The sequence below is a fragment of the Oxyura jamaicensis genome, chromosome 14 (assembly GCF_011077185.1).
Source record: "Oxyura jamaicensis isolate SHBP4307 breed ruddy duck chromosome 14, BPBGC_Ojam_1.0, whole genome shotgun sequence".
Lineage (NCBI taxonomy): Eukaryota > Metazoa > Chordata > Aves > Anseriformes > Anatidae > Oxyura > Oxyura jamaicensis.
In genome coordinates, this window is record NC_048906.1 from 9,775,052 (window position 1) to 9,802,145 (window position 27,094).

General features: G+C 39.3%; 2 protein-coding genes across 6 annotated transcripts in view; one reads left to right on the plus strand and one right to left on the minus strand.

Annotated features, from left to right (window-relative positions):
- Positions 1-344: 344 nt before the first annotated feature.
- MPV17L (MPV17 mitochondrial inner membrane protein like) lies at positions 345-12,895 on the minus strand. Of its 3 annotated transcripts, none has more exons than XM_035339916.1 (4): positions 12,593-12,895; positions 10,979-11,049; positions 9,705-9,734; positions 345-713 (listed from the first exon to the last, which is right to left on the minus strand). In XM_035339916.1, the coding sequence occupies exons 1-4, from the start codon at positions 12,864-12,866 to the stop codon at positions 657-659; spliced, it is 432 nt and encodes a 143-aa protein (XP_035195807.1). In that variant the 5' UTR covers positions 12,867-12,895; the 3' UTR covers positions 345-656. The 3 variants fall into 3 exon arrangements, with proteins under 3 accessions (XP_035195807.1, XP_035195806.1, XP_035195805.1); XM_035339915.1 differs by having other exon boundaries at positions 345-716; XM_035339914.1 differs by lacking the exon at positions 345-713 and adding an exon at positions 6,707-9,548.
- PDXDC1 (pyridoxal dependent decarboxylase domain containing 1) overlaps positions 12,629-27,094 on the plus strand; it is a 31,414-nt gene continuing 16,948 nt past the window's right edge. Inside the window, exons 1-6 of one of the 3 annotated variants that reach the window (XM_035339910.1) lie at positions 12,629-12,732; positions 20,301-20,374; positions 20,897-20,962; positions 21,687-21,770; positions 22,660-22,806; positions 24,904-25,093. In XM_035339910.1, coding sequence (XP_035195801.1) covers positions 20,301-20,374; positions 20,897-20,962; positions 21,687-21,770; positions 22,660-22,806; positions 24,904-25,093 — 561 coding nt within the window. In that variant the 5' untranslated portion in view covers positions 12,629-12,732. Of the gene's footprint in view, positions 12,733-12,878; positions 13,052-13,725; positions 13,799-20,300; positions 20,375-20,896; positions 20,963-21,686; positions 21,771-22,659; positions 22,807-24,903; positions 25,094-27,094 lie in introns of those variants that run through there. The other 2 variants (XM_035339909.1, XM_035339908.1) reach the window with 2 other exon arrangements.

A 27,094-nucleotide genomic window follows, 5' to 3' on the forward strand; every position in this document is an offset into this window, starting at 1 on the left:
TTTTGGGTGACAGTGCAGCTGCCTGCTGGGGTGGGCTGGACTGACTCAGTAGCAGAAGTGAGGAACACTAGTGTGGGAGGAAGACAAGAGCCCATCTGGGATCTAGATGAGATTTGGACTAAGGGAAACAGGCTGATTAGGGAGAAAGGGCCAATTTTTTGGTGGATCTGAGAACTGTTTAGCTTAAATTCATCCCTTCAAGGTTTTAAATTATTATAATCCAAGTGCTTTGTTTAGGAGGTGGAGGAATGATCCTAGAAATAAACAAGTATTTAAAGCTCTGAATTTGATAGCATGGGAGAAAAACACCCACTAATTAGTAAATGGGATGCACCAGTTTTAATTACGTAAAACAAAAAATGTATAAGGTGATTTATAAGGTGAAAGTTTTCACCTGCCCCCCTTGGAAAACTCACAAAATCCAGTAAGAGCCCAGTCTTTTCAGGCTGTTACATTTCTGAGCAGGCATGTGGAAGCAGTCCACATGGGTCCATTTGTTCCCAGATTTTTGCAAGTTTGGGGCCTAAATGCACAACAATTATTTTGCTAATGTTCTAAAGTCAGCATTTTTGCTATTGCAACTTTGGAGCATTTTCACTGCTGCATTCACAAGTGGAATTCAATTTCTCCCCTACGGATGATGCCTTTCAGTTCACTCAGCAATACGTATGCATTCCTCCACTTGGAAAGGTTGGTTTTCTTCTGCTGAAAGACTGCTAAGGAAGAAAACATAAAAACTGAGATCTCTTCTCACTATTCAGTAGATAATGCCTGGCAGAAAAACAGAGGTGCACTTTGCTCTTGCGGTCATTTCCGCTGACTGCTTTCATTCCTTTCCCATTTCTCATCCGAGTCCTGTCATCAGGAGCTGTAACTGGTCAGCAGCAGTTGGCAAAGCCACGCTCCTATCTAGTGCTCTTTTGGCCTCCACTGTACATCACTGACGCCCCACAGAGACACAACACTATATATAACAGGCACACTTTACTCAAGCAAAATTCTTAACAGCGGTATGACTTCTAAGTCAGATGGGGGAGAATGCTTTCTTGGCTTTCCTGGAGCTTTTCAAGCACCTACGTTTGCTCAGCCTGAAGTTCTCAGAGCTCTCCTGCCTTTATGGGCACACCTTGTAAACCAAATGGGTTCTCAAGAGCTGCTTTGAGAGTCTGGGGCTACAGCAAAGGCAGAAGTCAGGGGTATTGTTCATTGTCAGATGGGACAGTCATTCTAACACAGAAATTACAAAAGTGTTAATTTCTGCCCAAGGTTTTCATTTATTTATCATTATAATAAAAAACTGCAGTTTAGCTGATGAAACAAAATGAAATTAAGTGGATTATGCGTATTTATTCCATTTTTGTAGGCATGAATACCCAGATCCATAATTACCATGACAGAACAGGCACTGTGCCCATGTGATTTGATTGCTTGCATAGTGCAGGTTGTGGGACTCCTATGAATCTGTCCTGTAACTTTTTACTTTTTTTTTTTTTTTTTTTTTTTTTTTTAAAACACCAGGACTTGTTTAAGAACATCTCTGTGTTGGAGGAGTTATCTAAATTCCTTGATATCTGATGTCATGGTTAATCTTGTTTCCCTGTGAAAATACCTCCTCTTCAATCTTCATCCCCCAGCTCTTAGGATTCTCTGTAGTTCCACATCCTTAGCATTTCCCCAGTTATTCCTGGTACCCTGCGCAGCCCCTGACCCCACATCCCACAGACTGTTCCAGCAACGTGTAGGAGCCCTGGGGGGCTGTCAGCCTGCACACATTCACACTACTGTACTACAGCCTCTCTGCCACCTCCAGATCTTGCTTGCCAGGCATGTGCATGGCACAAAAATGTCCTGGCACAGGTAAAAGGCTGTGAGCATTACAGGAAAATGCTTACCTGTTGGAAAACCTGATAATCAAACAGATTTAGGAAGGCATGCACTTAACTTCCTGATGCTTCCTCCCTTGCATGATCCTATGCAGCAGACAGGTAGTGGAATGAAGACAAAGAGGGCCACAACTGCACTAAAGAACCTATACAAGTCCCTAACACAATAGTGTTGTTGTAGGGCACCATCCCCATAAAAGCAAGAATGAGTATTATCTGCTTGAAATTCAGCCAAATCAGGGCTATTTCAAGGACCCAACTGTGTCCTATGGCATGCAACTGTGGCTGTATCATGAGATATAGTGTGTTGTAGTGCACTGTCCTGGGAGCTGTAGTGGTAAATCTGTACTTTACATAACACCTTTTCCCAAATCATTACGGCCAGTCTACATAGACAGCTTTACAGAGTGGGGAAAAAGGGTTTAATGTGTGAGTGTCCCCAGCCTGTGTCACAACACAGTGTGAGCTTGTCTGAGTCAGTGGGACCGTGTTGTATCACAGATTCCAGTTATCACAGGGTGACAATCAGGTCTGTGTCATTCTTAGTCTATGTCTTAGACATTTGTATTACCACTCTCCCTAAGAGATCTGTATTAGGCCAAAGCAGACCTCATTTGCTTTTCAAAGAGTCATAATTAAATACCATCCTAATTAAAAAAGAGAGAGGAATGGGATAGCTAAAATCACAGCAGTGTCCTTGATACAGAAGATACTTTCTCGCTGTAGTTTCCACCTTCGATTTCATGGTAACGTGGAGGACTTCTTGGAAGCCCTGGCCCTGCTGTTCTGTACTTGAAAGAGGATCTGCTGCAGCACAGCCTTGGCTGAATGAGGGCCTGGTCTCAAAAGCCAGTGCAAGTTCTTATTATGTCATTTCCTTTTTTTCTGAATCCTAGCTCATGTTTAGTTAGCGCCCTTTGTATTCTTATTTATTTATTTGGAATTACAGACTTTCCATACATTCCTTTCCATTCCTTTAAAAATATTTTTAGGCTAAAGTAACTTGGTAAATAATTCATTGTAGCTGCAGCTAAGTAACTAGGATTCTGATCTTTTTCCACAGCTATCCTACATCTCTGTCAGGATAGCAGGGTGCACCTATAGCCTAAAAGTGCTGTGTATTGCAGAAAAGCAAGGCATTCTAATGAGCTTGTTAAAAGGCAACTAAGGTGTCTTGAATTAATTTTGTGAGTCTGGGGCAAGATGGTTTTGTTCTTACAAATATTTGTTTGTAAGTGTTTCTACCTAAACACCTATTAAATGTCATCCTTTTTAATTAGTGTTTCCCTGTGAAATATTGCATGAATGTAGCACTCTTTTTTTGTGTGTCACTAGCTGTTTTATCAAACATGCACACAGAAAAAATGGACTATATGTTTAACTTCTTACTATCTCTCCATAGCTGAATTTTTAGTAGATCTAAGGAAACAAAGGACAAGCAATTAATGGCAATTTTAGTGAACAGTGTGGCACTAATTCTGTGTTAGATGTGACAGGCTTCACAATGTCTGGGTCAAACTAAATGAAAGTACTTTGTGTCCTAGAAACTGTTTTTCTAGGAAAAAAAAAATGCTATCTTTTTAAATCTCTGCATATTGATGCTTATGATCTGACTTGTGTGCAATAAATGTTAGCTGGCAGCACTGGAGCAACAGCATCTGACTGCCTATCTTTTATGCAGATCTGGAGATCTGTCCTGTAAAGCGGGCTCTAACCAAGCAAGTATTTAGAGTGCTCTAAGTAGGAGTAGTATGTACTTGCTTTTCTATCTGAATACAAACTAACGCTTAAAAAGCAGTCCATAAACTCATAGCACATGTTAAATGTCTGCAAAGCCGTCTCAGTTCTGTCTTTTTGCTGCCAGGATCCACAGTGATGTGCAGAAGAGTGGGAGCTTACGCTCAGCCTGTTACTGCTCAGGATCAGTACCTGGTATCACGGGCTTGAGGCTGCACTGAATATCAAGACAGACCTTGCAGGATTGAGCTCCCAAAACACAGTCCAGGTTGGTTAACTCCTGTTAAATATTTGTCTTGTTTAAGATATATTTCAGGTGAGGCTGTGGTAAGTTTTTAGGTCTGTTTGACAATTTTATCTGTACGTGTGCAGAGCCTATTTGCAAAAGTTCCTCGGGGGTGAATAATGGAGACTATTAAAGCTGCCACAGAGCTTTCCACTTCTGTAGATTTATCTTGGCTATTTTCGGTATACAAGGTGAGAAAACACAGCACAAATTCAGGAGATGCACTGGCTGATGAGACAGGGCAAATATTTCTGGCAGAGAAAATGGACACAATCTACACAGGCTGTAGTTGTGACCATAACATAGATTTCAGAAAGTTACTTCTCTAAACTCTTTTCCTTCATGCTTTATTTTTGTCTTAGTGGATTCTTTCTACATTCACTCTCCTTTTAAGGTACAAATTTTACAGCCAAAGCTGTTACAGCATCTGTCAGATGTTACTAATACCACGGGTGGTGAAGTCGTCCATGTAACAGTCTTATTTTTGGCGTTTGGAGTCAGTCCATATGACTGGACTGACTGTTGTGCAGGTGAGTCATTACTGTGCAGGTGGCTTTTGTATCTGTGATGAGTGGCCATAGCTACGTAGAAAAACAGATGTTTGACCAGCAAATGTAGACGATAGAGAGAGATTTAGAGATAAATTGTTCTGGGACATTTTAGGAGACTTGCAAACACTGTAGAATTCAGTAATACTGAAGTGGGTTTGTGGGGAGGACCATTTTAAAGTAGTAACTATACTGTGTAAAATTTGCAAAAGCAGCAACTACAAACACAGTTCTTGTAGGTTCTGAGCCTCTCCTCATTTCACTTAGTCCAAAGTTTAAAGGTAACTTTCTGTAAGCCTCTGTTTTACCTACACAAATCTGGATCTTACACACACAGCTAAGAACTGCTTGCAAGCTGCATTGCACACAAAGACTGGGTCAGTGCCTTGCTGATTCATGTTCCCATGAAGTGTATGTGCTGCACTACACTTGTGTCATAACAGGCACGTCCATTTCTTCTATGGAGCATTTTGCTACCATCTTCACTGGACCTGGAAGCTCAGCCCTGAATTCCGAAAGGGTTTCCTTGTGGCTTGAATTTCTCTGCAAACATGGCCTTCAGTGATGGAAGACCTGCATTCCATTGATATTTCAACTTCTGCTCAAAAACAGTGAGCAAAACACCACATAGGTAATTGCCATATCCTATCGTGCAGTTACTACGAGCCCATATAATTCAGTACTGTATGATGGCCACTCACACTAAGCATAGAGCTAACATAAAACCTAAAACCCTTCAGTGTCATTGGTGTATCATGGAAAATCAGGTGCAGCTAACAATCTTGTTACATTTTGGATGTTAAATATGTGATGCATGAGATGGGAGTAGCTGAACACTCTTAGTGATTAAATAAAGGTGGTATTTACCTCAGAGAGGTATGAGCAATGGTAAGGTAAGGATACCATGGGCAGCCAGGTTTACAGAGGTGGATGTCTCAAGGTCGGCATAGAGCAAGAGGAAGTAAATGACTAGAGATGGAGAACTCCAGTTCCTAAGCTTGTATTTTCTTTTCTAAATCTTGCTGCAATGAGAGGAAGGCTGCTTTCCTGACAAATGAAAGCAGTAATAGTGTGCGGGTTTATTCCTGTGTATACACACCCTAAGCGAACATCTTATAGTAAGTTACGTATATACTGATTCCAGGCAAGAATCTTGTACCTTATTTTACCCTGCTGCCAAATTATACCCTATAAAAGGAGACACAACTCAGAACAAAGCTGACACTTCCTCCACAGATAAAGGATCTCATGTGGCACAGAACTCTGTGTGCATGGTTTGTGAGTCCATATGGGCCAGGCACTGAATTTATCACAGCCATCTGAGTGCTTATGCATTTCATTTCTGTTGTAACTGGATGAAGTAGAGTAACAGAACTGGGAACTGCATATCCTCTCTCTATATATTGCTGGTGACTGAACTACCTACTAGGCTATATATTCATACTCCCTCTTGGTTTTTCTTTGATTTAATCTGTTGTACTGTAAAACGAAGAAGAGTGACTGCATCAAGAACCTGTATTTAAGGTCTTCTTCTCCTGGCAGAGGGGAGCATTTGCAAGGGTGTCCCACATCACATTGGCTTACAAAGAACCCAAATGTAAACAGACTCCAACCTGCTGTCCTTTTCCCCTTCTTGTTTTTCAGCACCACTTCCCAACTGTGTTTCCCTGAACTTGTAGGGAAATGATGCATTTTACCATCCATTTTGGATGTCTGTTTTTCTATCTTGATACATGGTACAAGCATTTTGGGCACTACCACATTAAATTAATAAACTGAAATAACTAATATATTTTTTTTTTTTAAAAAAAAAGTATCAGGAAGGCAGTGTTTGTTAGGGCAAATGTTGTTGAAGAGCATATGCAATGACCATACAGATATGCAATCTGCATTCTTTTTTCTCGTTCACAATGGATTACAGTAACTTTGGTCAAAGTGGAATGGCAATTGAATGTGAATTCACAATGCAACTTTGAAATTAAGGGAGAGCACAGTCTTTGGATGCTTGAGATTTTATAGATGGAAATTCTGTTCTGAATTTGTTCAAAAGTGGCAGATGACTTGAAGCATATAACTAACCTTTAAGTGAGGTGAATAATCCCTGCTTTCCTTTCACCCTGCTTGTGTTAACATCTATGACATCAAATTGAGATGGGATCTTCATGGACCATTACATGCGGTCCATGAAGATCCCATGGAACTTTGCACAAGACCTGGCTTTTGTACACACAGTAGTTAAAGACAGACAGAGCCAAAGAACAACATTCAAAGTTTATTAAACCTTTTCAAAAACACAGACATTTTTCAGTCAACTTGAAATTCATTATTTTAGACCGATTCAAGTATTTCTTGCACATCTCACTGGACTGGCACTAGTAGTAGCAGGAAGTACTAGCATCACAGCAGAGAACCAGGCAGCAAAAGCTGTATAGATTTCAGAGTTTGTGCTATAGAGAGAAATTACCGATCTGATATGGTACCAAACTACAGGATGTTTCACCTTCACTACAGTATAAAACTGGTTATTTTATGCTGTGTTACTGGATGGTTGTTTCTGGTGTGAAGAAGACAGAAGCCTTCTGGTGAATTTCACATACCAGTAAGCACAGGAGGTTCATTTGCATGAAAGATTTGCCACAGAAAAATACATTTTCAAATTTTAATTTTGTCAAATTCAGATTTTAAGTCTCCACAGCTATCCAGAATAACACGAAGCTAGAACTGCACCTGATCTATATTTGTCTTCTCAACGCATTTGCTCTTAGAATCCATGAAATGGAAATGTCATCTGAATGCATGGCTAGTAGCTGTTGGCAGCATGTTCCCTCTTTCCTGAGCACCTATGTGATGTCTAATTCTATTCCTATCTTTCTAGTTACTGAAATCTGCATGTTCAGCTGGCATTAAGAGCAGTATAATCCCTTGAAATAGTCATAAAACCTAATTCTCTTTTGACAGTTTTTGAAAGGGTGGTGGAACAAAAAGAGGACAATTGTCACACAGCTCATTTTATTTATTTATTTTTATTTTTTTTAAAGAAATAACTTGTGTTTGATTCTCGTAATTCAGTAATGTATGTGTCAAATGGGGTTGCACTAGCTGACCTGGTCTGGACCTCCAGAAGTCCCTTCTAACTTCAACCATTCTGTGAAATTAATCTTCTAAGTCAAAATTTTATCAAGAAATAATAAAGTCTTTAATAACTAAGGGGGTAGGTCCTCCAACAGACTGAATTGACAGAGGTGGGAAATCTTTAGGAGGTGCATCAATTTATGCACACTGAGAAATTGTTCCCCCCTCCCCCCACTTCATTTTATTGTATTATGTGGGTCTGGAATGTTTATTAGTACAATCAGTGCTGCTATTTACAAAAATATAAAAATATATGTGGAATGAGATTTGGGTTACTTACCCATCAAGTAGTTTATCGAGAAAAACAGAGAAAGTGAAAGAGAAATATGCAAAGTCTTAAGTTTACTAAAATATGAGAGCTGCAGGCTCTTATAACATGAAAGAACCATGCTTCACATAGCAAAAATACGGAAGAAAACCCTGAAGCCTACAGTCAGATAAACTTGAAGACAAAGCAGGATTTAGCTCAAATTCCCAAGAAAAAGCTGGCATCACAAAAGCCTAGAGCAATAAAGAACAGCTTACGTAAGCTTTGAAGCCATTTAAAATAAAAGATGGATGTTCCCATTCATTAAATGCTCTTGCTGAAGAAAAGCATCGGCATTACAAAGATCATGAGAAGAGTTTTAAATTCTTGGTTCACCTAAGGATTTAGCTTTACTAACTATACCCACAGAGTTGCAGCTTAATATGGCATACTGCTACAGCAGAACACCACCGTATCCCTACTTCAGTCTCCTGTAATGTCATTATTTTCCAGTTCCATTTTCCAAATAAATTCTATTAATCCTTAACACTTAAGGCACAAGCAAAGATAAAAAGTATCTGTAAAAATAAAGTCAAATACTCAATTATCATACATCATCTGAAAATTTTAAGTCTCATTGACAAAACAGACTAAAATACTCTTCTGTTCCTAAAAATGTATTAACAGCAAAACACTACTGGAATTGCTTCTTTATCTCATGGACTTTAAATGTATACACACAGTAACAATTTAACAGCTATAGCAGCCTGAAATACCTATTCATTCATATTTCCTTTTTTAAGTAGACAGATAAAATGCAGTTTGTTTCTCTGTGGACTTCTATTCCTACTGGGATGTCCTACTTCAGGACTGCCCAGTATACACTATGGGATCTGTGGAACAACACCCACTGAACTATTCCCATACAGACATGTAAGACAGACATTAAGAAGAGGAATTCATTCCACCACATACGAACACGTATTGTACGTGTCCAAACGTTGTCCAAATGCAATTGTTCTCCCAGTTAAGACAAAATGAACACAGATATATTTCTACAAATAGTCTTTTTTTTTTTTTTTTCTCTCTGAATAAAATAGAGTTGGTGCCACTGTTAAGAAATCTATTAAATTTTGTTCTGCAAAAGCAATCTTGCACTGATAACAATTGTCAAATACAACAATTGAGGATTTAATGTTCTATTCCCCTTTTTCTAGGGACTGCAAGTTGCTTGAAAATTAAATTACGGTTAATATTTCTCCCCAGCGAGGCAGTCTGACATGATGTGCAAATGCTTATGCTGCCCTGTAAGTCAGTTGTTCCCAGAAGAGATGGGCTGGCAGCATGAAAATGATTAAGTGCCAATATACAATTGGCCTATTCTATAAAAAATAAACAGGCAAAAAGACAAACTGTTCTACTGCTTATACTAACCAAAAAATGTTGAGATGATTATTCAAAACACAGCAATGAGGCTGCAGTGCAGTTTACTGACTTTCATAAGCTCACTTCAACAATTTAGCATGGATTCAGAACTGAAGTTCTTACTTCTCTTCATCTGCATTGACCTTCTCTCTTTGGAGCCACATAAATGCTGACTTTACTGTGCCATCTCCACTCTCTTGGGAAAAACAAATGAAGGCAGCCCAGACAAAGCCACAAAGCCCAGTGTAAGCTGTGCGCAGGTAAACGGGGACAAAAACGAAGTTTGACAGCTGTGTTGGAAGGAGAGAGCTCGGTTAGTGCATTGTTAGGTCTTGTACTTACACACCCCAAAACTCCACTGACTTCTCATTAGGTTAGATATCCTCTAAATGCGTAGCATCAGGTTTTACAGAAAGAAAGGCTCACTGAGTTACCCCGAAACTCACCTGCACAAAAGGCCAGTATATCAGTCCTGTCTGAAATGAAAACGAATCATGTTATTCTTGTAGACTTCAACTACAAAGATTCGTTTTTTCCTACCACATTTAGCAAAGAGTAAAATATATTTTAATAAAGTTAATAGAAGATGGTCAAATATAAATTAAGCTGGTTAACTTTGAGGTTGCAATATTAAACTACTAATCATCTTTATGAGCTGCCATGCAAGGAATTTCTCCAAGAGATTATTCTGACTCATTTTAAATACAAAACTCTAATTACAGTGAAGTCTTCAAAGTCACCTGACACCAAATACATAAGCACATTTGCCAGATGGGTGAACAAATGTTTAAATATGTGAACATTTGTTTCAGCCATGAATGAAAAATACCACTGAACATTATTTATTTCACATGTTCAATGCTCCCTCTAGTTACTCATACATGTAAGACTTTCTTGCAAAAGTCAACGGCTAATTTACTCATAGAACATCAGGTCAATAGAAACCTTATGTTTTGATAGGATAGAGTGGGCACTGTTTTTAGAGTCATCTTCTCCAGCAGTAAAAATAATCCTTTTCTATCCTACCTACATCCCACCAGTGTAAAGAGAAATGCACGTTGTACATCACAGTTTCTCCTTCTATTATACTTTTATTTTAATTTATCTTTCTTCCCGTGCCTGAGAAATCTTTAAAATTCTTAAGTTGCTCGGCTCTGAGATAGCACACTTTTTTTTTTCCTGTGTATAGAGAAATGCTAACCAAAACCAGCTATTTATATCCAAGCCTTCTTAGAACAAGGGATTGCATTTCTGAAAGTGAGAAGACTGTCAGTGAAAAGTACAGGCTCAAAATGATTCCTAAAAAAGATGTTTTTATAACTAATGTTTTTAACAGGTGTTCACGTACGTGTTGTCAACAGTATTGCTAACTAAACACTGGAGCGTGCGTACTTCTTAAGAGGAAAGGTAGTACAATCTTAGCATATAACATTCAGTGTTGTACTGTAGGGCTCTCACTCAAACAGAGCCGGGTGCAAGTGTTTTATATATATATAAATACTGTGCATTTTTGGAATGGCATTATTGCATTCATCTGGCAGTCCTGCCTGCCCCAAATTACCTGGACTTCAGATGACTGCTGGTACTTAAAGTTTCCTGCACATAATCAAATAGTAAGTAAGAGGGAGGCTGTTAGAGGAAAACATAATATTTAAAATATTTTATCCAATAATGTTATTTTTTCTGTGTACCTGGGTGATAAGTTAATCGCTTGCCTTACCTTATAGGTATTCCAAAATTTCTTTTTACAGTCTGAAAAGATGTCCTCTTTCCTCTGAAGGATGCTCATACCTGGTGGTAAATATTTAAGACAATCAGAAAAAAATAATAAAACGTTCACTTTTTTTCAATAATATCCCAACCAGTTCTCAAAATATATTTTGAAAGAAAAGTTGATAAATAGTACCAAGAAAAAATACAATTCCTACTACCTAAATTGCTACATCGTATATCCTCATCTATTGACTTGGCTCTCCAGGTTATGTGGCCCTCAGTTATGTGGTCTCTGCCCATGTAACTCTGTAGTGGCAGTAGAAGCAGATAAAACCCAAATACATCTTACACCCAGGAGAGGAGACAGACAGAATGAGGCACCGTGCATATTGTTGAATTGCATGAAGTGGCCCAGGTCCTTAACAGAGTTTAGGTGCCCCAGCCCACTGAAGTCAGTGCAAAAGGGCACTTTTTTTTTTTTTTTTTTCTAATTATTTTGGCCATAATCAGCCTGATATTTTTACCTTCATAAACATCTACCTCATATCCAAATCCTAGAATAGATAAGTAGACCATGTTCAAAACCTACTTGTTTAACACTCCACAGGCAGCATTTCAAATTTGTAAATAAATTCTAGTTGGTCCAAGCTCCTCTCGATTCTAGGCAAACACAACAGGCTCCCATCATTAAACCCAAGACAAGAGAAAAGCAGCATGATTTGAAATTATGGATTAGACCATACAAACTGAAGATAAAATGCAAAACAGTCAAAATAATGAACCCTTTAAACTATTCCCTGTGATGGGAACCTTCGCATGTCAAACTAGGTGTCTTTCTGAAAGCTGTAGCAGCCCTTCAAAGACCACCCACCATGACTGGAAGATGTGACCTACATTAAGTGAGGGTGATGGGTGTTGGAGGAAAGGTTGGACGTGGTGCTTAGGGACATGGTTTAGCAGGTGACGTTGGCAGTAGTGTGATGGTTGGACCAGATGAAGGTCTTTTCCAGCCCTGATGATTCTATGAACTTCTATGACAACATGCTTGTAACAACTCAGTCTAAAATCCAAAGCTACATACACATTTGCACATAGCAGAGAAAGACCCAAAGTCACTTAGCCCACTGCAGGTATTGTTCTAGATATGTGCATGCCATGAGGTTTTCAGTATCTCTCAGCTGACACATTACAGGCTCCTACTGCCGCCTAATTTCGCTATTTTTACCCTCCCTTCCTTCTTCGGTCCTTCACATCCTCCTGGTCCTTGGGCAAGCCTCTGCTTGCGTTCTGACACAGCAGAAAGTAAAAATGTGATGTTTTACTTCTTCCTTGGCTTCCTTTCTTCTTCAGTCATAAACTGAGTGAATTCCTGGCAGGGTCATAAAACGCAGACCTCCCGATACCATGCAGATAGTCTCTTCAGAGTCTAAAGTTTCTTCTTATTTCTTGTCTTTCAAGGTTATCCCTTATAACTGACGGCAGCGCGCTGTGCTTCTACACACCCGTGAGGCAGAGGAGGGCACAGCCTGCGGAGCTGCCCCATTTCCCTCACAGCCACGCTTGGCTGCCTTTTGGAAGCGGGACGGCCGGGGGCGCACCCGAGCCGCGCCGAGCCACTCACCCGTGTAGAAGGCACCAACGGCGACCGGGGCGGCGAGCAGCTGGTCGCACAGCACCTTGCCCAGCACGGCGGCCGGGCGGCGGCCGGGCAGCGCCCTCTCCAGCGCCCGCAGCCACACGTAGTTGAGGTTGCCGTGGAAGGTGAGGGCCAGCAGCGCCACCCGCCGCGTCTGCGCCCAGTCCGGGGGCTGCCCGCGGCCCCGTCGCTGCGCCGCGTCCCCGGCCGCGGTGAGCCCGGCGTAGAGCAGCACGCTGCCCGCCCATCCCGCCGCCATTGCGGCCGGGCCGCCCTCCCAGCTCCCGCCCTCCGCAGCGCGGGGAGCCGCCGCCGTGCCCTCGGTGAGCGCTGCCGGCCCCGCCCGCCGCCGTCTCGTCAGCGCTGCCAGCGTGGAGCCGCACGGGCCCGGCGGAAGCGGCGAGCCGCGGGGCGTCCCCGGCCATGGACGCCTCTCTGGAGAAGGTCTGCGGGGTGCCGGGAGGGCCCTGAGGGGTGAGGGGGCTGCCGGGGTGAGGGGGCCGCGGACCGGGGCCGAGCGCGCAGGGCCCCGGGGCTCCCGGGCCGCCCCACTGGGCCTGAGGCAGGGGGCCGGCGCCTGGCTGAGGTGTGAGCACCGCTCCTCCTGCAGACCCCGGCTCCTGACGGTTCCTGGGGGCTCCCTGACGGTTCCTGGGGACTCCCTGATGGTTTCGTTTCCTGAGCTGCAGCAGGGCAGTGGGGAGATAGTGCAGTTTGCTCTTTCCTGTTCAGTGCCCAGTACAAAGCAAATAGCAATTGTGTAATGATGTCAGTCCCCGAGAAACTTCATTTTGCCGTTGTCACTGAGAATCAGTATCTGGAGGAGTTTTCTGGGACCTGTCACACTTCGGGCTCTCATTGCACCTGTGTTTTTTTGGGAGACCTGTCCTGAAAGCAAGGAGGGGCTGGCTACTTGTGTATGGCTTAGCACCATTGTTCCTATCTGGCTTATCACCATTATTTGTATATGGCTTATCTCCGTTGTTGTATGCCTTTCAGGACAGTATGCATTTGCAGCAGCGTACACTCTGTGCACGTAGAGATGTTACTGCTTCCTTCCACTTTGCATCATTTCCTGTACTCAGCATGTTTGGTTTTTTGTAGTCTTTGGAATCGGCTAGACAAGTGTGAATGGGATGTGCTGCAGTAAAATGAATGAGAAGGAAATTCATAAGGACTCTTTCTTACGTGGTTAGTAAGTTGACAGCAAAACAGTTAGCTGTATCAGAATCCAAATGAAGAATGCAATGTTGAGGAGTATTTGATTGGTTTTAAATGCTTCAGTTCTTTACTAGCACTAACAGAAGTCATGGTGACTGCTCATTCTTCTGAAAAGTTTTAATAAGTAAAACCTAACTGACTGCTAGTTTGTAATGTGGTCTTTACTGTGCTTGAGTCCAGCAGACTTTAAAGAAGGCGCGCTGATACAGGGCAACTTACTGCCCTATAGTGCTGACAGACTGCTTATAAACTGTGTGCAACTAGGTCATCACAAGCAAGGAAAGCACCCTGCAAGAATTAATGCTGAAATTTTGTAATGGAGTAGAAGTCTGTGTTGTGGTTATTTGAATTCTTGATGTCAGTAGTAGTCTGTCATGGCGAGAGCCCTATGAAAACTCATTTTCAGTATGCACAAATAGATATGTGTAAAGAGTTACCATTTGTTTTACTTTCTCTCTCTCTCTCTCTCTTTTTTTTTTTATCATGGCTCTTTTTGCCTTGGATGATAAAAGCTGTAGCACTCCGTGTCATGTCATAACCCAATTAGTGTATTCCATGCACTTAGTGGTTAGGGCTCTCTTGAAGTAGCCATTAGCTAAGATCGCTGTGAATCAGTAAAATCTGCACTTTATTTGGTCTTGTGTGTGATATAAAAGAAGTGTTCTTCATGAATCAAATGGAAATTCATCCAAGCTGGGATATTTTTATCCTCCGAGAATGTGCGTCCTCTTACCTTGTGCTTATTAAGCAGTATCATAATGCATCTGAGTGTCTTTTATTTGTACCATGTTTCTTTTTTATGTGTTTATACGTACAGCTTATTGGGATATCAGCGATAAGTGCTTTCTAATTTGTATTAAAGTTTGTCAAAACTTTGTATTTTTCATAATGAAGAAGGCCTTTTGTTGGAATTACCTAACTATAGGGTGGCAGTGAATGACTCACTCACTAGTTGCATGCAGATGAAATGATAGAAGTGTGTGAGAAACTTCTTGAGAGTTGAAAACATTGCATGATAGGCTTGCGAGGAGAACTTGTAGAATCTGACATGCGGTTGTGCATACCAACAATCTCATGGCTTAGTTTTGCAAGTGATCTTTGTTTTATCAGACGTGGCTTTTTTTAATTTATGAACACTGTGTGCCTTCAGTGCTATAATTAGGATGCCTTTTCTTTTTTTTTCCTTTTTTTTTTTTCTCAGAAAATTGGGTGTGAATTTCAGGTGTAATTTCTTCTGGAAGCCTGTGTTCAACTCAAGAAGTTTGGGCAGCAGATCTATGATTTTTTGCTCCGTTTATATTGTGATATGTGACCACTCTTGAACGATTTTAACATTTTAAGTTTCAAGTTAGGTAACTGTCGCTGGTAAAATAGGGCAAATTACTTCTTCGCATATCCTTGCTGTTTCTGCAGCACTGTTTTCCCTAAACATGAATAAAATGTTTGGGCTTCTCTCTTAGCCTGTGACTTCTTTTTCTTTTGTTCCTGCATTAATTACCACAACATCCTGGTAACTTCAGGATGCCAGTCCTGGTGTATGACAAGGAAGTGATAAAGTTTAAAACAGCAAATGCCTGTAAGCAGAAGCCTTGTAGTAATATTAGCCTTTTGCTTTCAAGGCTAACAGTCAGGAAAGTGATGCTTTTTTATTTGTCATCTAAGGCATTTCTTAGCCTGCAGAATAAACACAGTATTATTTTGGCTTGAAGAATACTGATCATTGTTTGAGATTAATTTATTGTTGAGAATATTTTTTTTCTTGGCTGGTAGAACTTTTTTCTAGGCAAATATAATAACGTAGGGGGGAAATAAGGCATACTTCTGGTGAAGTACTGTGCTACGCCTGTGAGTCTCTTTGCACACAGAATAGTTTCTTCAGGCTGTTAGAAATCCTCCCTTTCTGGCATTAGGAGTACAGCCAGCAGAAGTGCAAAGTAAAGGTTGTAAAAAGCTGATATGAAGCAGCATTCACACTTCCGAATTTGTAATTGGTGTTCGGTCTTATCACAACCGGAGATGATCCTTTATCATTCCCCTGTTGCCAGGTGACCCCGAGGTGTGACATGCTGCCTGTATTTTACAGTTCAAAGTGCTTAAAGAATAATAGATGAGTTACCAAATGCAAAAGTAAACATAAATTGTGCCTCTCACAACGTTAACCTTACTGAATTTAATTAGTGCAGCTCAGGGGACGAAGCAGTAGTTGGTGCCTCCTTGGAGCCTGAAAAGATGGGGCATGTCTTGGAAACCACCTGGTTAAAGGATCACCTAACTGTGGTCAGTCATCCAGTGATCCCAGAGAAAGGCTGAGGGCAGAAACTGAGGCTAATATGAGCAGTTTCAGCTTCTGCATCTGCAAGTAATGTCCCGGTTTTTGGAGTTGTTTCATTGTTTGCATTTTTCCCTAAGTGCCTTTTCAGCAAAGGAAAAGCATACTGAAAAGAAAATCTATGTTCAATGTTGGTAGTGAGCCTGGATCCACTTGCTAATATTAGAGATGGAAGCTACTGCAGGTACGGGGAGGCTGACAAGTGTCAGAGCTAACTGAGAGCTGGCTTGTGCTGCAGGGCACCTAGACCCCTGCTTCACTGGTTTACTGCTGGACGCAATCTAAAAGGAAGCAACCACACCACTTCCCTGTCCCTCAGTTCTGCAGGAATTGTAGGCCTAAGCAACCTAATGAATCATCTCAGGCTTAAAAAGGGGGAAAAAAGGGTAAAAATAATTAAAATGTGTTTAAGGCAAGTGAGCTCACAAGATAGAGAAGAATTTAGAGGCATGAACATTCTGTTGTGCTGGATGGAGGACAGAAGTGCCCACAGCTTTCCCACAAGTTATCCTAGTACTTGGCAGAATGAACTGCAGAGCTGAAAACAAGTTTATTAGGATAGTGCATGTGAAGGATGCAAACCCTGCAGGAGGTCAAACAGATTGGTCTGGAGGAACTCGAGGATGAAGCCTGTTGGTGAAAGGAAGTGAGCTCAGGTAGAGCTTCTAGATGTCCTCTGATCCCTGCTTTAATGTTGTATTTGCTTTGTTTGTCCCGTCAAGGTTTTACTTCTCCTTCTAAGATGGGTTGTAAATATACTCGTATGGGGACTGTAGGCACTAAATGACTGGACAAGCAGCTTGTTTTGAAGGTAAATTTTTAATAGACGTAATCAAGAAGCAAGGAAGAAGAAATCGGCTTTGCTGGTCTACCCACTCATAAACAAGCAAGCAAAGAATTGCCCCTGAAGTTTACTCTTTTTGTCAGGCCAGTAAATAACTAGAAATCCTACATAAAACTAAAGCACTGAAATGAAATGTGAGTTTCTAAGTGCAGTGCATTGAAGATGGACAAGCAGTGCAATTAAAGACATTCAGGCTTCTGAAAATACATTCACATGGAAGTGAATTGCACAACAAACATTTCAAAATGCTTCTGAGAGTTGAAACAGTCTGCAGTATTGCTATGTGAAGATTCTCAGGTAGGAAGACAAAAGGCTCTTTCAGGTGCTTAAGGAGGAAGGCTCTGAATGAGTTTGATGGCCTGGCAGTGGTGACCATGCAAGCCAAGTGTAGAATTTCAGGTTGCATAGATGGATACTCAAATTCAGGTTAACACCGTCAAGGTTGTGTGTCTCATGTTTGTTTTTTTGGTTTGCTTTTATAGGATCTTGAAATTATTGTTCCACAGTTTGTTGGGAAGGGACGGGCAGTTTGTGCAGCAGGGCCACCTCAGGTTGCCCCAGGCCAGTCACGTTTCTGTCATGCAAGTTTCTCTTACCTTCATGAGAAAGACAGGCTTTTGGTGCACTTCCCTTAAACATAAATAAGTTCATCTTATGTTGTTCTCCAGGTGTTACGGCTACTGGTTTTACAATTGTGTTTGTAGACCTTACTGTGTTGAAAAAGTCCTTATGAAAAGCCTGGTGCAGGCAGGATGCCTTTTACATCTGTGCAGCAACAAAAGGATTATTTTGCATCCTGTAGTTCAAAGGAGAAAATGAATTGCTGTGCATCCACTTAGCAGTTGGAAAAATTCAGAAGGGGTTCATCTTCCGATTAAATCCACATCAGAACTAGAGGACTTGATGGATGTCATAGCATTTTACGTTTCTTGGCGTAACTTCTTGTGACTTTGTCTCACGACATAAAACTGTATTTTATGTCTTTGTTCTTCTAGCTTATTGAAACAAGGGTTTCATGCATGGGTAATTGCCACAGACTCAGTGAGTCACAGGGTAAGCATATGCAGGCTTTAACATCTGCTGTCATTCCAGCAGGTGAATTAATTGTGTTAATAACAAGCAAAAGCAGCACAGAAGCTTTTGTGTAATGACTCTACATCTTGTGTCAGCATCTCCAACAGATCTGTTTGAATATTGGCATGTAACTCTAAGCAAAGTTCAAGCAAATAACTGCCTTAGCATTGCTGGTGTTTTATGGCAACTTGTAGCAAAGTATGTGACTAGTCATGTCAGTAAATTATGTCTATTACTCCCTTAAAAATCAGTTATGCTCCAGGGAGTCTCTAACTAAGACCTTTTTCTAGAGTTTATTTGATGTGATGCTACTCTGGTAACTCTGAAAATGTATGGAAATACTGCCAACGATCATATTTAGGATTTTTGTCTAGCTATGTATGTTGCGTTCTGAGTGCCAAATACTTGCAGCATAGGTATTTTTTATATCTGCGATGAGGTCACAAACTTTGCATATTTGTGCTGCTGTCACACAGCATGTAAAGAAGTCATGGGCCTCACCTCAACTGGATGTTATAGAAGCCAGAAGTGTAAAAAGCAAACAAACATCTATTGTTAGCTGCTGGGGGTTACTGTGGGAGAACTTAATGGAATACACCGTTCTTTATTCTGCCCCGAAGCAGTAGTTACTGGCCACTCCTAAAAGGACAGACTGCAGAGAGTTGTCAGCCTTGGTCTGAGCCAGCGTGACCATGCCTGGCTACTGATTCTTCTAGCCACCTACCACTTGCTATGATATGAGTTAGTTCTCTAAATATTTTGGTAAAAATAGTCTTTGAACATATGGTAAATCTCATTTTTTTTCCTCCTTGATCAGTCCTCCGGATGAAAGTAGTGTAATATCCACATGTAAATTAATCCCACTTCCTTCTGCAGTTAGATTTGCTTTTGTCTGCCTCTGCGTGAGCAAACATTGGCCTGTGTTGCACCATGCATGTGACACAGTTACACACTTTTCCATCAGTGGTAATGGAAAGCATGTGCAGGGCAAGAGGAATACTGCTGCTCAAACACTGTGCAGACAAGGAATTATGGCCCTGCACTATGTGTAGGGTAAGCTTAAATATTAAACTTGGTTAAGATTTTTTTTTAAAAGCAACAACCACCAATTCCACACACATACGAAGAAAAAAAAAAGGCGACAAAAACAGTGAAGCAGCAGTCAAAGTGGTTAACTACTGGATGCTTTGGAATGAGGATGAATCTCTTGAAAAACGGTTGTTACTGAATTTGCAGACATGCTTACGGTGCATTTGGGAGCAGAGGAAGAGAGAAGAGAGACTGATGAAAGGGTCGCCCGAGTATTTTAGACTATTTTGCTGTCAGATCTGATAAGTTGTATCAGTGGTTTTACCTTCTACCTTCATAATGGGCTACATTTAATACTCAAATATTGTTTGGTATCAACCACTGTAGGTAAACCACGCCCTGAGATGATACCTTTCACATCCTCTGGAAGCTTCTAGATGCCCTCTGATCCTTAAACAAATAAATATTCCTGGTCAGATCTCTTGTGTCAGTGTAGCCAGGCTTCTTGGGTTCAACTTCTATAAGAGACTTCTTCAAAGTCAAAGCAGTTCTTTAGAAAATAATGCTTGTCTTTGAATTTGTTACCTGGTTCATGGGAAATAGGTTAAACTTTTTTATTTTTTAAAAAAGTTCTTCCACCCCAACAGGCTCTTTAACAAGGATCTGTTGCTACCTGGTCTCAGGAGTGAATTCATTATTTTTAACCTGTTCTGTGCAGCTAGAGGCTGCAGCTCAATAACCTAAAACCTGCCTTGGTCATAAAACCTGCCTTGGTCACACTAGTCAGTTTTCAGCTTCCCAAACAGCTTCTTTTTCTAGAAGGTAACTTTCTTGTAAGAAATAATAGTGTTGGGTTTATCCCCTGATCGTGGTTTGTTTGTTTTGTTTTTCATGGCCTTTTCCTGTTACTATTATGGCAGAAGGGCTAGAGGTTTTTTTTTTTTTAATGAGAATCTTGGATCTATCAATAATCAAATCCACATCATAACTGGGTTCTGTTTTTGGGTTAGTTATTTTAGGTTAATAATATGTTTTCATTTTTGTCTATTTTGGATTCAGGTTGTGCAGCATATTATTTTTAAATGAGTACACATGCATGTCTGATGCATGAATTTGTACTGAGTGTGTTGTGGGGACAGTAGTAAGATAAATGATGTTCTGGTCTTCATAGATGTTATCTTTTATTTTCCTGACAGATGGTTGACCCTACTCTAGCAGAAATGGGAAAGAATTTGAATGAAGCAATGAAGATGCTAGAAGACAATCAAAGGTATGTACACAGAATAACAACCATAAAACAATACATGTTGTGCTCAGGGTATGATTATTAATGCCATTGTCATTAAGCGGGATAGAACTCATTTTCCTAGTAGTTGAAGGTCATACTGTCCTTCTGAAGCTTGTACCTAAACGAACTGCTGTTTCTCAAATAATAGGATTTTTTTAAATATCCACACATGTTTTTATGCATGCTCTGTAATATTCAGAGCAAGTCCAGCAAGTCCATTTTTTTCAGGGTTGGTTAGATCTTTTCCTGTTGCTGTGCAAGTAGCTTTTAGTATGTGTGTATACGAGACTCTTCTTTAAGGTTAACATTTTCTGTTAAAACATTAAACATTTTAGAAACTCTGATTCAGTCTTGGCTACACTTTTGTTTTGGTCTCATCTGATTTATCAAACTTTTCAGTGAAATAAGTTGCAAACATATCAGCATGTATTTTTGCAAGACAGCTACATTGATGCTATAAAATACAAACTAAATACATAATTTGTTCTTGTGTCTTTAACATAGAAAAGCGGAGGAGGAAAATGAAAAGAAGTATGCACGGAAGGATATTCCTGGACCACTACAAGGCAGGTGGGCAACAACAGTTCTTGGATAATGCTCTATATTTTTTAGAATATGTAAAATACATGTAACACAACACTTCCGTGTTAAGGCAAACAGGAGCATTTACCAGGTCTGGCATCGTAACAACTTTTATGACTTTCCATATTCATGCAGGGGAAAAAAAAAAAACAAAAAAACCTAGTCCTAGGTGATTTAAATTTTGAACTATTGGAAACAATTGGTGCATTGGTACATATTGTTGTCATTAAGACTTTATAATAAGTACAGATATACCTGTGCTATAGAATCAAAATTCATTAAAATACCAAGACAATAAATTCATAACTGAGACTGACAAGTCAGAAAACCTTTATTTTAAAAATTAATTAATTAATTAAATACAAATAAAAACTTAAAAATCCAGTTTAACACAGCTGTCTAAAAAATTGTATGGAGCTTTTGTGCATATGGCAGATAAAATCATTGCATCTGAAAACTAAGACTTAAAATTTGTTGTAACCTCTGCTCTGGAAGATGAATTTTTTTCTTCAGAAAGCATTGCAAAATCTATTTAAGTCATTTATGTACATAAATTAACCTTGTTTTGGAGTGGAGGCACTGAATTAGCTTTTTCTAAGAATGAAAAGGATTTCCAAATGTCATTGTGTCCTAAATGGGGCCTCTTTGCTAGACAGTGGTGCTTATTTTTTTTCTTTAATGTGTTTTTTGTTTCCCCTCATTGGTACCCCAGTGGCCAGGACATGGTGAGCATACTTCAATTAGTTCAGAACCTAATGCATGGTGAGGAGGAAGAGGAGTCTTCACAGGCCTACCGGTAAAGTCAATATGAGTTGTTGGATGTGGAAGATACCTGATTTTGTTCTACTCTGTGATATTACAGAACTTAGACTTTAAAATGCTTAAATGTGTAAAGATATGATGCAACCACGTGACTTTTAAAAGGCTACTTAATTACATTATATAGTGAACCAGAATAATGCATTAGGCTTGGCTTTCTTAAAATTATCAAGCTTTCATTGAGTTAGGGCTGTTACTAAATGGAGTTGTACAAGGGAATTCTCTCTGATATGACAGCTTGTTTTGTTTTTTTTACTTTCTGAAAGTTGGTTCAAGTCTGAAAGTCGTACGTCTTTGAATACCAACAAAAATATTTACTACCTCGCCCCGTAAAGGTTAAAGGAAGTTTCTATTTTCCTGCAAAACTGAAATAATACTAACTTATCTGTTGAAGTTTAGTGATAAGTAATAATTGAAAACCAGTTTGGAGATGGAGAAGAAAAACAAACAGGGAAAAAAAATCAACTAATGAAAGCTATGCTATAATAACGGTCTCCTGAATTTTCTCAGCACGAAGAGGGGAAGGTATATGTTTAATGCAAATTAAAGTCAAAATGCAGATAAGGTGCCTAGTTCCAACTCATGCTTGCTGATTACATTAAACCTTCAGTTATCACTAGGATTTACGTTGAACGGCTAAAAAGAAGCTGAAGTTACTGTAAGCAGCTAGGCCTGGTGAAGTGCAATGTCGACACTGGCATTTTAATATGGTAACATACAACAGCAAGAGGGTGACTGGTATACTCTGAGAAATATTTAAAATTGCATGTCAACAAATTCTGCTGTAGCAAAAACATGCAAACCTAAATTTACTGAAATATTTGTGACTTGTATTTAGTTGGCAGTTTCTTTGTTCTGGCTTGCAGACTTCAAAATGTTGGTGAACAGGGTCATATGGCTCTACTGGGGCATAGTTTGGCTGCTTATATATCAGTGCTGGACAGGGAAAGACTGAGAAAACTTACAACAAGGATCCTTTCTGACACTACCCTCTGGCTCTGCAGGCTTTTCAGGTGAGTCGCTGTGAATAACTTGAGTACAACTGGGCAGTAATAATTGTTTAAAAGTACGTGTGATAATAACAAAAGAAATTGGTATCATGAAATCACAAGTATTCTTTGAAAGATCTTTAACACACATATTTTTTTTTTCTTTTTTTTAAAGACATCGAATGGCAGAACTTGTTAGTAATATGATTACCATAAAAATCTTCTTATAATGGCTATATGGTGGAGTTAAGAACCATATAAGTTAAGTGCAGTTCCAAGATATTGCTGGTTGATCATTTAACTGAGTTTTTGTTTTTTGAGGTATATGTTGTGTTGCTGTGGTTTGAGGTGCTTCATATTTTTGAAAGTAGTATTCAGTTAATTTGTCCTTTGCTATTCCTGGGTCTAACTCACTTTTCTAGGTAGGGAGGGATTCATTGATTAGAAATTCCTTTTCCCTTCCTGAAACAACAAAAAAACATTTTATCACTCTGATGATACTGTGTCTTTCAGAAAATGTTGCCAGTGCTACTGAGAAGTGTTGTTTTTTTGTGTGTGTAGTACAAGATTAAATGGTTAATATAACTAAATATATAAAGTTAACAGAAATTTAAGTGTTTGAATTATAAATCGTAAAAGATTTTTCTTACATTGTTAGGCTTACCTTCATCAGGATTATTTTATAAATTCAATGATAATGTCTGTCTGTCTAACTTAAATATGTTGAAACTTTGTGTGATGATGAAATTTGAGAAATTGCAGGTAATCCAGGTATTTTGCGGAACGTTTATGTATATGTAGAGAGATGTGGTTTTGTAATTAATGATGAGTATCTTTTGGAATGTGTTCCCCAGAGTTTTATGAGTCATAGGCAACAGCATTTAACAATTACCACGCTGTAAACTGCTTCATACCTCTTGACTTTTCTGTGGCTATGAGCAACACTAGAGGGATTTTCCTGTGCCCACATTAGGTTGCAGAAATGTTGCATAAAGGTGAAGTTAATGTTTACGTGTGAGTTGTTTTGGAATTCAACCCTGGAATACTGAGCAGGATTTGTGCATCAGATAGTCTGTGACAATCTGTTTCAGTGCCTTTACATAAACTTGTGGATAAATACTGTTCTTAAATGTCACAAGACTGCTGATTTACTTGTTGCACAAAAAACGCTAAAAGAAATATCTAGCATGCAAGTTGCTTTATAAATTGAGGTATCCGCTGTTTCTGCTGTTGCTGTTTTCTGTAGTTAAGACAGTTAATGGATTGCGCTCAATGCAGAACACGTTCACCTTATCTATCCTTTGTTTATTTTGCTACTATTTCTTGACTGTAAGTTTTAATGTACTGATTTGAGTTCAATGCTTAGAAGGGTTTCAAAAAAAAAAAAAAGGGAGGAGCAGGAACACCCTCCCACACTCGTAAGCCAAAGAAATGTTCTTAATAAATCAGATTGAAGGCAAAATAGCTATAAAATCATTAAAATATTCCCAGGGAAGAAAAATATTTTATTTATGTAACCCATCTAAAACATCTGGAAAATTGCTTTGCAGTGTACTGAATAAATTGTGGTATTACTCTCAAACTTTGTAAATTACAAATGGCATCAGTAACTTTTGGCTATTATGAAATATTTATTTGTGACTTCATAAAAAAGTTTGCCCATTTCTGCCCATTTACCCTATTTCATGTATCTTTTACCAATTTTTACTAACATAACCTAAAAGATGTCATGTTGCATTCTCTTTAAAATTAGTAGTCTTGAATTTACATATAATAAACTCAGATGAACCCATTAATGTGTTTATCCCCCACCCCAGCTCTAACTAAGCAAGGCTTTGAACTCTGTAAAGGACTTTTTCTAGGACCTCAGATGTTTTTTTCTTTCTTACTTTGTCTCTGAGTTTAAATAAATATATATACTAGGCTTCTCTCATTATTCATCTCAGCCTCTTTCAACAGAGCTTTCTTCTGCAGAATTTTTCCTGTTTTGATAGTTTTTTTTGCTCTTTCTTTGTCCTCTTATAACACCAACCAGTGAAGGAGCTCATTTTAGTCACTAAACTAGCTGTTGGTTTGGGGTTTGTTTTTTTTTTGGTCATACTTAATCAGATTTTCTTACAGGTATGAAAATGGATCAGCTTATTATCATGAAGATGATCGGGAAGGTCTCCTAAAAATCTGTCGACTTGTTATTCACACACGCTATGAAGATTATACAGTGGAAGGATTCAACGTGCTATATACTAAGCAGCCTGTTATATACATTAGTTCTGCAGCTAGAACAGGCTTGGGCCAAGCTCTTTGCAATCAGGTAAAGTGAATCAGTTGGGGCTTCAGCTGCAAGTAGAACCTGGCTGGCTTCATATTGCCTATTTGAAATTTACATTTAAAAAATACATTCAGTTGGAAGTAGTGAGAAATTTCCTCTAAAACTAAATGTCTGCCTGGAACTTACGCTTTTAAAAATTCTTCCAATTTTTTCTCAATGCTACTGTGTTGACTGAATACATGTATTGTCAGGCAAGCTGGGCAGTCTCTCTCTGCAGCTCTCCTATTCCTTCCACACATTTGCTTGTCATTGTCAAATCAGTGTTCCTCACAAGCAGATTCTTCTCAACCTCTTCTCTACTTTGCCTTTCTATGCACATGATAGAATGTTGTACCTTATAAAATTATTTATGTTTCTGATACTTAATATGATTACTATGCCTAGTAAAAGACAGCATGAAAAGGGGTATTTTGAACAAGGAAGCTTGGGCCTCAAACAAGGTCAGTTCTGATTTTAGAAAGAGCTTAACTGGTGACTTTGAGAACTTTTTTTTTTTTACCCTTGTGGTAAAAATAATAGCAATGTGACTGTACAGCAACACATTACAGGGGAGAGGGGAAGAGAATCTTAGGTGAAACCATACTTTTATGCCAATGCAATACCTGTAAGTTAGAAATACAGAAATACTATGTAGTGTGTTGGTATTGCTTTATTAACTGCTCTTTCCAAAATTATAAAACATAGGCAAAGGAAATGAAGTCCATACTGGGAGTAACCTCAGTAGCTGTAGTAGACTGTATATTTAAATTAAAAACACTTGACTGGGAAAAAGTAGTTTCAGGTTACATATTTGGTCTGTGTTTTGCAGCAACATTACAGTGGGAGGGAGAGAAATTTTCTGAATATTTTCAGTGAAACAACCCACATGCTAACTCCTTGTTTGTTTGTTAAAAAAGACAGGCAATTGTTTCTAGACCGCTTTGCGCTTTTCATAAGCCACTGGTCAGGGTGAAAAAGCCCCAAACATACTGGATTCTGACCTCTTCCTTTCAACAAATGTTAGTATTTTTGAAATGAATACAATTCAGGGAGAAGCGTGGTTCCATTTCAGAAAGTTTTGTTTGGAATAGGAAACAAATTAACCCAAAAAGCAGTGCTTTAAAGAAATACAGTTTTTCTTAATTATGTTCAAAACCTGTTTTGCCAAGCATTTATTTGCATGAATGTTGATAGACCTAAATGAGCTGATTGAGACCATATGCAGATTTTCTTGTTGCATACGTAATGTTCAGTGATATTTTTAAACTTAACATACACTAAAATGAAGGGTCAGATTCTTGGGAATTCTCAGTTTTCTCAAGTCTTTGGAGAGGTACAACTGAGTAGAAGTACAACTAAGATTAAAAATGTAGACAGCAGAGAAATAAAATTGTTAGTGTAGAAGGAACTTGTCCAGGCCAAAATGACTTAGTTAGTAAGTGGTAAAAGTTCATTGCAGTAAGTTGGTGCATTTTGCAGGCAAAATGTTGCATGTAGTTATTGATTGAAGCTTTTTGATACAAAAAAAAATAATAAAAAAATGCTGCTAACAATTGGTATTTTTGGAGCCTTTTGCTTCTGAGTACAAAAAAAAGATAAGGCACTACAGTTAACTTGTCTTAATCAGGTGATCACTGAATTTAAGTGATGCTGTTTTAGCTTAGACTTTGAGAAATGGTGTATATTGTAGAGCACAAATTGAGTAACTGGACAATCAGACATTAATTCAACTTCTGTCAAATAAAAGTATAAACGCAAACTGGTCTGTAACTGTAATTCTCTGAATCTGATGAACTTTCTGTTCAAAGTGATGAGCATGATCAACTAGATTTCAATTGCCTAGTGATCTTCCAGGTTAAAGATTAAAAATGTGTAAGAGACCTTCATCCAACCCCCATGTTAATTACACAGAGTTGTCTGAAATTCACCTCTATAGCAAAGGAAGAACATGAACATAGTCATGTGAATTAAGCAGTATGCTCAAAGTAGGCAGATTGCTCTCTA

Excerpts from the sequence above, each read along its gene's own strand:
- MPV17L (XM_035339914.1), bottom strand. The coding sequence starts at position 12,866 with ATGGCGGCGGGATGGGCGGGCAGCGTGCTGCTCTACGCCGGGCTCACC. Across the intron at positions 11,050-12,592 it reads CGTTGGTGCCTTCTACACGG|GTATGAGCATCCTTCAGAGG; the intron begins GTGAGTGGCTCG and ends ATTTACCACCAG. Across the intron at positions 9,735-10,978 it reads AATTTTGGAATACCTATAAG|ACAGGACTGATATACTGGCC; the intron begins GTAAGGCAAGCG and ends TTTTCATTTCAG.